At 41.4% G+C, this 13,137-nt stretch overlaps 2 protein-coding genes across 2 annotated transcripts in view; both read right to left on the minus strand.

The window, feature by feature from the left end:
• CCR4 (C-C motif chemokine receptor 4) lies at positions 1-12,069 on the minus strand. The gene is made up of 4 exons (XM_087768766.1): positions 11,167-12,069; positions 10,083-10,223; positions 3,123-3,246; positions 1-1,904 (listed from the first exon to the last, which is right to left on the minus strand). The coding sequence occupies exon 4, from the start codon at positions 1,886-1,888 to the stop codon at positions 812-814; it is 1,077 nt and encodes a 358-aa protein (XP_087624892.1). The 5' UTR covers positions 1,889-1,904; positions 3,123-3,246; positions 10,083-10,223; positions 11,167-12,069; the 3' UTR covers positions 1-811.
• The window catches only part of CX3CR1 (C-X3-C motif chemokine receptor 1), a 22,759-nt gene continuing 20,607 nt past the window's right edge, over positions 10,986-13,137 (minus strand). The window contains exon 6 of the transcript XR_015707233.1: positions 10,986-11,268. The gene's annotated coding sequence lies outside the window, so the exon portion shown is untranslated. The remainder of the gene's footprint in view (positions 11,269-13,137) is intronic.

Consider the following 13,137-nt stretch of genomic DNA (forward strand, 5'->3'; position numbering starts at 1 on the left):
ACATTCACTTTAAAGATATACTTTTAACCAAGATGCTTCAAATTTGTTCACACATGCTGGAAAATAAGGTTTTTTTAAAACACTTTTATTCAAAAATATTTTGAACATTTTCTATGTTAATTAAAATACAGAATTGCTATCTTGAATTACAGTGATAAAGTAATTCAAAATGTCTGTATATATACTTACACGTAGGCATATGTGGCAACTTGGATACTTAAGGGAAAATGTGTCTATAACACAATGTAATGCATTTGCTTTGCGTCTTTGTATGCATAAATATATTTTATGTCCTTTTTTTTAATGACAGAGGGTGTATCCTCTCCCTGAGATGAAACATTTAACAGCAGGTACTGTTAATAGCTTGCTGAGAGTCAGAGCGAACAAGTCCTACACAGATCAACTGTAGAATAAAAAAATATGGTAATAACCATCCTTCTTGAATAAATGAATGTATTTTCCAAATGCCTATCTCTCCTCTGCCCCTCCATGCAGGCCAGCGTCTGTTTTGATGCTGGTGAAAAAGAAGCAGCATGGCACAGTGCTTTGCGGAGAGCTGAGGCTGCTGTTACATCTGAGCAGTGATTTGTAATCACAGCAGATAAAACTTGCCTGTCCATCTCCTACGTTTCACATCTAGGACACCTTCTGTCATAATATTCAGAAAATCTAGAGGCAGAAGTCAAAGCTGAAGTAAGTAATTATCCGACACTAGCTTATTGTTAAATGCATGTGCACTTGCTTAGCTTTTCAAAGTTCCTGCTTTTGTCAGTTTGCTTGCTGCTGAGTTCAGTGGTTGGTCTGAAACACATTACAGAGCGTCTTGATCCCCCGTAGATTGTGTGTGGAATGAACTGGTAGATTCAGTGTGGTAAGTGATGTGAACTCCACACCACTTGCACATATCTCCAGGTAACCGCCAGTTCTTAAAGAGCATCTTCAGGTACTTCTTGAATTTTTCCCCCATGAAGAAGTAGATGACTGGATTGAGGCAACAGTGAAAAAGGCCGAGGATTTCTGTTACCTGGAAAGCATAGTCCAGATTCCTGCTCACTTGACAGTCTCTAATGACTCCTGTAATTTCCAGCAGTTGTAAGAAAATAACAATGTTGTAAGGGGTCCAAAAGAAGAAAAACACAATCATGACAGCAAAGATCATCCTCACAGCCTTATTCTTTTTATCATTTCTACAGTGAACTAATGTTTTAATGATCATGGAGTAGCAAAATGTCATAACTATAAAAGGGATTAGGAGCCCTAAAATGTTGATTTCCAAAGTGGAAAAAAGTTTCCATGCCGTGAAATTGCCTGGATATCTTGGCTTGCAGGTAGTATAATTATGTTCGTTAAAAGATTCTCTAAATACAAGTTCTGGAACTGAGGCTGAAAGAGCTACTAGCCATACAACAAGGCTAGTAATCAAGCCATGGAAGGCAGTTCTTGCTTTCAAAGAAAACACTGCACGAACAATTGCCAGGTATCTGTCTATGCTCATAAGCATAATAAAAAATATCCCGCTGTAAAACCCAACCAGGTAGATCCACGAAATGATTTTACACCAGGGAGTTCCAAAAACCCATTGGTCTATTGTGAAATAAGACCAGAACGGCAAGGATAAAACAAAGAGCAAATCTGAGATGGCGAGGTTTAATAGGTACACGTCAGTCATGCTCTTCAGCCTCTTGTATTTGAAGAGGACCACAATGACCAGAATGTTTCCCGTGAGCCCGACCAGGAACACTAGGGTATACAGAACAGGTAGGAAGAAGGCTGCAAACCTCTTGACGTTTTCCTTACTGCATGGTTTTGGAGCATCATTATAATTATCGTAATATTCATAGATGGTTGAGATTTCAACTTCAAAGGATGCTGTACTTGAAGAACTCATGTTTTTTCCCCAGTTCCTGAGAAGGAAAGAATATAAAAATGTCAGTGACTTCCAGTGCATGAAGACCATGTGGTTACTCGGCAAGCCTGAATCACTAGCGATGACTAACTTGCAGTTCCAGTGCACTTCTCATTACAGGTTTTCAAACACTATTTAAGCATTATGGGATGCATATACACACTTGCAAAATGTACTGTCCTTAACATGCATGTGTTTAGTCCTTGCAACACTGTGCAACTTGGATGTCAAGCACACAGAACACTGGTCAGATGGTGGAGAGGAAAGCAAATAGGAATGAAAGATACGGACCACAGATATCCAATCAGAGAGGGATAAATCCTGTGTGGAACAAAGTAAAAAGCAAAGCCACTATTCATAGCAGTTCAGGATTTCACCCACCTTTCCAATCAGGCAAACATCACCATAAGAAGACAGTAATAAAAATGCATCTGACTCTTCCTTCTAATGAAATTACGCTTACTGAAAGCTGACATGAGTTTTCAGTAAGCGCTGTCTTCAGCGGCTAAATGAATAACAGGAATTGGTCATTTTCGTATGTGTGTTCTTTTCTAATAGGCAGAGACAGAGTTTTAAGTGATGTTACTTTGAGGTAAGTAATTTGGACACAGTGCAAATATATTGCTGATGTATTACTGTGTGTGTTATTCGCATCGCAGCAAGTGTCATTTTTTTAGCCTCACATACCAGAATTGTTCTAAGCCTGAGTTATGTCCTTCCCCTTTGTCTTTATTTTTATGAATGGAAAGCAGAAGAAAAGTGAGTATCATTGCTTTATTTGTCATTGCACTGTACAAAACAATGAATATCGAATGTCGTTAACCTGACCCCTACTGTGTGTAGTCCCAGGCATGACACCTCTCCAGCCTACAGTTCTGTTCTGTTATACACAGAGAGGAATTTAATCTGAATTACAAGTCACAGGGACAAAACTGTTTGACACCAATGATCTAGAGACGACAGCTTTGCAGCAACTGCACCTAGACATACCCGAATCTAATCTAGGTTCAGCATAATATACTTAAATATGTAAAAGTGAAAAGATACATTCACATAACACCCATACACCCACCTCTGATGATGCAGGAGTTCTTAAAACTGCTTTAAAAATTACCTGAGCAGTAACAAAAGTTAAATGAAAAAGCATTACAGTCCCACACAGGATGAGCGTACATAATGCACAACTGTTTCAGCAGCTGCATTTTGTGAATTTTACCTTTTCTCCTCCTTTCTTCTCAGATGATGTGAAGAAGCTTCTTTGCTCTAAGGGTGCAGAATCACTTGCTTCTCACCAGGTAGCTCTGTCAGGGAGGTGCTGCCTACATAGTGATATCCAGCAGCTGCAAAAAGCAGATGTCACTGGGTAGCTGTCTGTCTTAACGGAAACTTCGTATTTCCTTACAGATTGTATCACAAGTGCTTCTCTCCTCATTGCTCATCAGAGGTGGTCCCTTAAACTCAGAAATTAAATTAAACACATCTTATAATGTGTAAGGAAATGGAAAGTTTCTACTGAGAGCCTGATTACTGAGTTAAAGCAGCTTCATTTTATCTGATAATCATTAAAAGTAAATGTCACTAAGCAGCTCTCATTCAACAGAAACCTTGTTCTTTCTTATGGATTGTAAAATGCATCTTAATCTCGGAAAAAAATAATCAAAAGATCATCTGTAGTGAGCGGAGAGGAGGAAGACGCTTGGTGGGTGCCTGGGAGGTGTGTTTCTAGTCCTCCTCTGCCAGGTAACTAATTTTGCAAGTTACACCATGTAATTGTAGAAGAAAAGAGCTGTATAGATTTAGCGTAGGAAAGGCTCCTTTTATTCATTGTTGTTTGATCTTCCTAACTCTTACTTGTCTTGCTAAGAATAGAAATGAAGGTATGTTAATTCACGCTACCTTTTTGCTTGATGTCTCCCGTAGCAGGTTCTATATGCAGCAAATATACCTCCTACCACTGACCCGGCACAAATGGTAATAGTGGTCAAAATATCAAATAAGAAGAAGGATATGTGCACGTGTCTGTGGTGTAAGGGCGGAGGGTGCGGAGGTTTACAGTGGTTTTTGTCACAGCAGGAAGGTCAGTGGCTTCTATGAATTTCTCCTGAGAGTGCGGTGGGCTCTACCTGTCTTTTGGGGGATCCTGGGAAGGGAGAAGAGAGCATAGAGGACATGCGCTAGTCAAATGGGATGGTTTTGAGTCCTGCCAGCAGAACAGCTGTACTAGCAGCTGGCAAGTGCTGCTCTCCTCTCCCAGAAAAGGCCAGCCAAGCAGAAGTAAAAGCCATTTCTCAACAGGAGAGGCTGCTTGCTTGTTAGCAGGAGAGACTGAAGAGTCACAATGAGAAGCAGAAACAAGAAAGCTACAGGATGTGGTTGGGAGGGTAGGAAGAATCATAGACCTCAGTCCAGGAGAAGTGATAGGTCTTCCAGGTCATCCTCCTGTATTATTCCAGACACAGGTATAGGTTTTCTTTCAGTTATGCTATTTGCTGCTATCCTATATGCCTCTGACATTGTTACTTTGCCCAATAACTTACATTTGGCTGAAGTGTTTCTTCCAGAAAAGCTTGATGTGAAGACAGCATGATCTACTGGTTTCATGTTTCGCCAGAATAAAGTATTTGTATGGGAAGTAGCTTCTCAGTCGCCTTTCACAAGCTGCATCTGTGGGGATTTTTAAATCTATCACTGGGAGATGTTCCTCCAGTGCAGGTTATTGCCCTGCAGATCATGTACGTCTTCAGCTTACTAGCAGTCCTTTAAAGAGGTGAACGTCAGATGAGCAGGCAACACTGTGGTACCAGTTTCATCAACTCTGCTCACAGAAGCTAGAAGCTGTTCCTCTTGCTGCTCTTTTGCCCATGTAAGGGCCTCATTAATCTCTTCTTTTACATGTTGTTGCACTAGGGGCATAAGTTCAGCTCTTCACCCACCACAACAATGACACAAAATCTTTCTTTAAGCACCTGCTTTTCAGGAAAAAACACCTCTTGCTCTGTAGGCATTGTTCTTTCTTAGTTCTTGGCTGTAATGCTTTTGCCTCAATAAACCACCACGCATCTGCATGCCTATTTTGTCCCACTCATTGCTTTCTACTCCATCAAACTAGGTGTCTGCTTTGAATTTCATCAGTGGTGATTTTTCTTGATTTCCAGATGAAGTAGTGAATAGAATTGAATCCAGATAAAATCTTTCTTCTACCCTGTAAGAAACCTTCTTGGTTAAGGGGTGATTTCCCATTACTAGTAACCTTTTGAGGTCTGTTGATCTGTCCTGAGCACACACGCCACGCTTCAAATACGCTTCTGATTTTTTCAATCATAATGTAACCAGGGACCAAGACTGCAGCCTTCTGAATGCCAGTTTAGCTTGATTCATATGGCATTGGCCTGAATAAAGGACCTGACTGGCCTATTGCATTTTGCCCAGTCCTTCCTTGGAAGAAAGACTTTCAAGTAGCGAATGCTTCCTAAGCAGCTTTCTGCACCTGCTCACTGTCTTGGGTGGAAAGCTGGGCTGCTACGACCAGAGGATTAGCGCAGCAAAGGCTTCTTGTCGGGGCATGTGTGTGTGGCTGTGGTGAGGTGAGGAAAAATGGCTGGATCACACTGTCTTGCAAAGCAGCAATTGTGTTGCTGTAGCCTGCCATACCAATGCATTTCATGCTGCATCAGCAAACAGGAAGGTCTGTCTTTGTAAGGAGACTTTGAGCAAGAGCGTGTCTGCAGAAAGAAGAATGCTGAGCCACAAAAAAGAGAAGAATGGTTGTGGCTACAGATGATGAAAACTTAGGATGTATGAACTCCAGAAAATGAAGCTAAAATGTATCTATCTGCCAGTTCATGAAAATCAAGAGGATAAAAATGAACCCAAGCACCTTCTGATGGCCTACCAATGAAAAGAGTCCCTGGGAGAGCCTGTGAGGAAAACTGCAGAGAAGACCAAAAAAAAAAAAAATCTCTGAGCAAATGAGATGATGCAGAAAATGGATGAAAGGGTGGTGTGAGTGAAGGTCTTGCAATGGCTTGAAGAGAAAGAAGAGTGAAAGGGATTAAGTATAACTGTAGTCCATAGTGGGAGAGATCTAAAGTCCCCTTGTAACATGACAGCGTGTTTTTTTCTAGCTCCTCCTCGGAGAAGAACCTGTCAGAAACTAACAAAAGGAGGACAGCAAGCGGCCACAAAGTTAAGAGGAAAGGGGGAAGGGATCTCAATGAGATGTAGAGGATGTTGCTGTAAATCTAGCAGGCTGGCAGGGGAAGGGGAGAAGAAAGAAGTCATCTTACCTCTTTACTAGATGGTATTAGGTATGTGGCACTGACCAAGTAAATCACAAGAGCGCAGAGAAGTGGACCAAACCTGATTAGCCTGACTGGGAGGAGATTAACCTTTTATGTAGGATGAGGAGGGGAGGCACATTAGAACCAACAGAAGGGAACTTAATAAGAATAAAAAGCAGAACAACCCAAACCATGAAAACCTTGTTTCTCGCCAAAAGATGATTTCAGCCACTCCCACCTTTTACAAAAAGTCTTATCATTAACTTGCCATTTTACAAGATGCAGAAGAGTCTTGCCCAAGGAAAGACTGGAGATACACATTTCTCTAACTCACTAGCTAGGCTACTAGCTAGGATACTCACCCCTCATATACCACTGCACCATCCATTCCCTCTGATATCAGTGTTGGCCATGGATAGATGATTCAGAAGTGAAGTCCTCATCCAGGAGAGAGGCAGATGACGGTAACTAAAGATAGCCAACTATTGCAAAAATCAGTATTTTGATAGATTGTGTGGATCAGTGCAGGATCCAGGCCGCCAAAGTCACAGCTGGACAAACAATCACCCTTCTCAACAAACTGTCCTCTCCATCAGGCGACCAGCCCCTTCTTCCATGGTCAGGCCTTGTGCAGTTCTTCTTTTGGTATTCGAGTGGATTTGAATTGCAGTTTGCACATCTGTGGTTCCAATCTTTGCTTGTTAGCAAAGCGTTTGTGCCACTTACTCATTGTGCAGTTCTCTTCCTCATGATTTTTAATTTATTCCAAATTTCCTGTGCATGAGTAAAACTGCAGCAATCTGACAGAGAACTAAAAAAGGAAAGTGAATTAATTTCCTAGTTTTAGAGACAACCACTGTCTACACTGTTGTCCCAGGTGATTCACTCATAATTTACCTCAATCTTGAACGTATGAATCTTTGAACATACGAATTCCCTTTGGGTATGACAGCTACTTGTGCTGACAAGCAGAAGATGTAAGCCCAAAACATGCTTTCCTTGCTCAACACTGTTAAGTTGCAATTCCCCACATCTTTTTTTCTTTCAGTGCTCCGGTCCTATCCATTCCGCTGTTTGTATCCACTGGTGATTCTGTGAATGGTATTGGCCATCATTTTCCCAGCCTAATTTGCTTGCTTTCCACGTGCTGTGCTTGCAAAGCTGCTATATTCAGAACTCCTCATAAAAAAAGAACTGAAACTTCAAACCTCAAACATGTCAGAAACAGTCATCTGGTATGCTGAATTTTACTTAAAATAAAAATAACTGATGCAAAAACCATGAGCTGTATTCTTCTTAAATGTGACATGACACCATGAGGAGGTTTCTTTGTCTTGTTCAGTGATCTATCAAGTGTTCCCAAGCTGTTTCTATGGGAAGATGAAAAATTTGGGCTGTTTGCACTCTGAGGAGCAGCTGACACCTGAGATAGATATAATTTTTCTTTTTTAAATTTCCCAGCCATCACCTAACCATCACCATGGTGTCCCCATTAAAGGCTGGTCTCTCTGAAGAAAAAAAAAGAGAAGGCAGCAGTGAATAGCAGAGGTCTCTTCAAGCCAGTTTGTTTGATGTTTATTGCGATGAGTTTAGACACAGAGGAACGATGGCATTCTGGTGTAAAGGCTTGGGTTTCTGTTTGCTTTGTGGTAGCGCGCCCGAGTCTCAAACACTGTAGTTGTTGGTAGTCTTAAAAAGCTTATTAAATGACTGGCCTTATCCTAAACATCTACACAACGAATATCCTCGCAGTCTTTCCTGCCATGTTCCTCACATGGCAGTTGTAACATAAAGGAAGCTAGTTAGAAAAACCAAAGTATTTGCAGAGGATCAAGACTGAGAAAGAACCAATACTTGTTCTTATCAATTATTAATCCTCTTTTTACATTTGCTAAGACCCAGGCATTCTACCATCACATGGTAAAAGCTGTTTCACTGCAAGTCCTCTTCAAGACAAGCTGTACAAACAACTTGTGTAATATTCAGTTCGCTTTTAGTAGCAGGGGAAACCACTCGGGGCACTGAAATAAAACTGTGATAGCAACAATAAAAGGTTTTCATTGGAACATCTCTCTCATCTTTGTGATTCACAAGATATTCCGATGTGTTTTGTGAATCGTTGGTGAAACCGCTTGTAGTTAATTTAACATCCACAGGCTCTCATTTGCTCAATAACAAGCAAATAATAAAAAAAAAAACTTGAAGAAATTGATGTTTCTTCCAGCAGCAGAATGTAGTGGCTAATTTTTTCTTACTTTTCATAAATATCTTTTTTGCACTCTGTGCTTGTTCAGCAGTGACTCCAGTTGCTAGAGTGGGGTGTCCTCCTTTACCATGAATGACTTTGAAGTCCAATAGAGTTTAATAGTGCCACCCTCTGGTAGAAATGCAAAGAAAGCATTGACACTAAAGATGGGCAGAAGAAATGATGGAGCGAGCTTAGGACAGAGGGTCCTGCATGAGCAAGGGTGATTACGGGGATAGTGAGAGGTTATGGTGACTCTGGAAATACTTGGCTCCAGGTGCTGTTAGCCTTGTGTAAAAAGATGTGTGCCTACGGTTGCCTTTTCTGAATCTGACTTGATCTGTAAACTCTGGCCTGTGCCTTCAGTGTTGTCTTTATGGTAGCTTCTATTTTGTCCATCCCTGGCACTGTAGCCTCCTGAAACCTGAGCTGCCAGGAAGATCTGGAGAGCAGGGACAAGCAACGGGACCAAGAAGGAACTGAATAAGAGACCAAGTGATGGTGAGCCTTAATGATTCAAATGAGGGCTCCCTTAAAAAAAATTAGCTCACAGCAGTACGAGGATACCTATTTCCTAAGCTAGGACCCCAAGGGGCAGAGCGGCTACAATAAAGCAAAGACTTGCTGGAGAGGGGCTCTGAAGCCACTCAGGGGTTATGACCTGGTCAAATTTTAGTCAGCTCTAATACTGTCATTTATAAAACAGACAAACCCAGCTTTGAGCCTCCTCTGACACCTTCCTTCTAGGGCAAAGAAAATGTGCGGGTGAAGGTCCTTCATCTCTACCAGCAAGTCTAGCGAGATGTCCCTATGAAGTGCTGAAAAAGCAATTCCTGTGTGCGCTTACCCCACTCCCCATCTCTGAGTGTTCTTCAGCCATTAGCACGATTGCTTGAGGCCCTTCCAGTGCGAAATGCTCCCCATTGCCATGCTCCTGCTATGGCCAAGTTGGGGTCTATGTTGCTCAGCAATTGTGGGGGGCAAAGGGGATGGCAAAGGGCTGTGGACAAAGGTGGTGCAACAACCTGCTCTGGGTGCCTCATAGACATACCATTTCCTTCTAGTTTGCTCCTACCTGGTTGGAGCCTGGAAAAATAATTGAAGCTGCAGCTCAGGGTTTCAAGCAGTTCTTATACGTAAGGAACTGTGCTGGTAAAGTGCATAGGAAATTGCACATAGAAATAGCAGCGCATATCTGGCACTAGAGGGACCTGTCTTGTCAGCAGATGCATGGAGCCATCTCCTGTTCTGCTTCCTCAGCTTCCTCAGTGTCCTCTAATGAACCCTGCAAGTCGTGGCCATTGCAAACTGTGCTGCCATTTCTTTGTGTCACGGTGCTGCTGGGTTTAATTTTTTTGTAGCAAATGTAGCATTTATGGGCTAAATGCAAACTTCTTGTGGGAGAAATGCAGCTTCTTTCAGTTGCCTGCATTATTCCAGCATATGGACCTATGTGTAGCTGGATTGTTGGGCTGCAGCTGAATATGGAGCAGTGACAAGTGCATATAATTCATCAGAGACTTAAAATCTGAGTGGGGTGGAAAACAGACTGTTCCAGTTACAGCTGCAGTTGGCAAGTGGATAATATCCCCTGTATAGTGAAAAAGCTGTGCCAGAGTCCTTGCTTGCGTTTTCCACCCCATTCACTAACCTCTGCCTTCAGCGATATGAAGTTAATGTGCTGCTTCCTGCTGATCGAAGGATCACAGTTGGAAGTTTGGTAAATGCAAACTGTTCTTCACAAGCAAACCATTTTCCCCATGTCCAATGGGAGCTATTTTACAGTATTTCTCTAGGGAGAGGAATGACAAATACAATATATTAACTATTGACATTTGTGTATTGAATATTAATGTAACAAACAAAATTATACAGGAGCAGTTGGTGGATATTTTTTTTTTCTGTGTTGAAAACAATGTGTTAACACTGATACTGCAAAACCCAGGTCTTGAGGTTTGGGTGTGTATATGTTGAAAACCAAGCTCTTATAGTAGTGTTACCGAAAACAGTAACCAAGAAAACTCTTCAAACCAAATGATAGTTTAGAAAGCCGACATTGGTTTATTGCAGCTCTGGGTACATGGGGGATCTCTCCTCCTAACATGCACACCGAACAGGACTTCCACCATACATTTGTACACAAAAACTGGAAAGCTCATTCTCTTTACAATGATTGGTTAGTAATTTACACGATGAGATTATGGACAAGTTTCTAAAGCCTCAACCGTCTGGAAACTGGGTTTGGGCAGACATGTAACTGTTCCTTCAGACATGTAATCATTCCTTTCTCCTCATCTCATTGTTTCAGTTCCTCCTTATCACACCTTGCTTTCAGTCTGTCAGGCTTTACAACCCAGGAGATACTGCTATTGAGACCTTTGACATGCAGACTCCTTTATCTTACAAAGTTTACACCTTACAAACTTTACACAAAAGGACAAAAAGGGGCCTGATCTTTTACTAAATTGTTTAAGTCTTTGGTGTCAGTCCCCCCTTTGGAAGTAGTTAGTTTTTCTTACTACTTCCATATATATTTCTCAGTGGTTCTCTTCTATTCTCCTTATCTAAATAGTGAGTAACACTAGCTCGTCTAGAGGCCTCTGTGATCCTATCATGATCTTCCAATAAGGATGAATTCATCGGTATAATAGCCCATGGGTTAGGCTAACTAGCTGAATGGGGACCTGGGATACATTCTATAACACTGGTGAGATTACACATTCTACCAAACCTACCAGTTCTGCTGCTCGGGATCATCCTGGTGTTCCTGGAGCCCATACAAGAGGTGTTACCGCGTTTTCAACTTCTTCTGGTATCTCCTGCAACTCGGCTTCCTTCTGTAACATAAAAACTTCAGCATCTAAAGCTTTATTTTCAGGGATGAGGATTTGGATTTTCCCTTTTGCAAAAGTAATTCGAGCATTCAATTTACTTAATATATCTCTTCCTAATAGCGGCATAGGGCAATCTGGTATATAGAGAAATTGATGGGTTAACATCCTTTTACCAATTCCAAACTTCAAAGGCTGCAAAAACGGCCGATTTTCTTTCTGCCCTGTGGCACTAATAATTGACATGCCTTGATTACTTAAATTACCCTTGCATGTATTCAATACTGAATAGTAGCTCCCGTGTCTACTAAAAATTTTATTTTCGCATTCCCCAACTTTACTATAACCAGGGGGTCTGTTGGGGAGGGTTTTGATTCTTCCCCCGGTCCTCTTCAATCTGAATCTAACATCATCAGGTTAACAGCCTGCCTCGGCACTCTCTCCTGCTGATTTAATCGTGGACATTCTCTTTTCCAGTGTCCCTTCTGCTTGCATTGATCCTCTGAGCAACAACGCTTAGGCGGTTTCTTATTTTCTGCCTCTAATGCTAATACATTACTTTCAGTTGCAATCAAGCCACATTTTCTACGCACATCATAATTATCCTGTAATGCAAAGAACAAATCCACATAGGGTATCTCATCCCATTTCCCTTCACGTCTGCAAAATAACATCAGCTGTAATATTGTATTATAATTTAAACTTCCGTTTTTAGGCCATTTTTCCTGATCATCTAAGGTGTACACAGGACACCAATGATTACAATATTTTACTAACTTTTTCCAAGTTAGGGGATCACCCCCAAACTTGCTCCAATGTCTTAATATACAACCCAAGGGAGAGCCCTTAACCCACCCCCCCCCCCCCATAGACTGTCCAGTTCCCATGTTACAAAGTTTCAAAATTACTACAAATACCCAGTAACCAAACAAAATCTGGCAAATGAAATCTGATAGAGTTCCAAGTTCAAAATTATCACAAAATCTGACAAAGTTCAAAATTACCAATACCCAAACAAAATCCAGCAAACAAAATCCAATAGAGTTCCGAGTTCAAAATTACCACAAAATCTGACAAAAAGTTGCTGATACCACAAAATCTGACAAATTTGCTGATACCCAAAATCCGGACTCCGGGCGTCCCCATAATAGCGTACGGATTACACAGCTCAGGTGGGACTCTAACCCACTCAGGTGGGACTCTAACCCACAACTGTGCATAGTAAGTTCCAATTTCGATACCAATAGCTTAACAACGTGTACATGACTCAGAGATGACTTACTTGTAAGCGACAAATACCCATAACCCCATTACCAATGTTGTTAATCAGACAGATGGCTGTCACAGAATCTAGTTGACTCTGGAAGCCACAGGTTTTCATTAGAGTTCTGGATGTCTTACAGAGTTACAAAACCAAAGTGCAAACAGTAAATCTTTGAGCAGGATTGGGTAAATCCTTAATCCAGAAAATATTTCATTCACGACTAAAATATGGCTATTTTAAAAGTGGTATGCAGACGGCCTTTGGCAAAGCACCACGCTTGGGCAATAACTACAGAGGAAAAATGTTACCAGCTAGGAGCTGCAAAAGCAACGGTGGGTAGAGGTAGTGCAACTCCTAGAATTCAAATTTGGGAAGAATAAAGCTGGTAACTGAGATTTTCTTTGGAAAACTCTCCTTTGATTTTTAGTGGTAGCAGGACTTGGGACTTGCATGGATGGGACTTGTCCCCTCATTGGCAACAGAGTGTCCTGCTAGGACAACGGTTTCGTGTTACCTACGAGATCTCAGTGAGGGACCTCACAAAGGTAATAGAGACAAAATGGAAACGACAGAACTTAACCCATAACCAGTGCGTTTATAAATAGTTTCTC

This window comes from Nipponia nippon, unplaced genomic scaffold (assembly GCF_047370975.1).
Source record: "Nipponia nippon isolate SJK-2023a ecotype South Korea unplaced genomic scaffold, ASM4737097v1 scaffold_1, whole genome shotgun sequence".
Lineage (NCBI taxonomy): Eukaryota > Metazoa > Chordata > Aves > Pelecaniformes > Threskiornithidae > Nipponia > Nipponia nippon.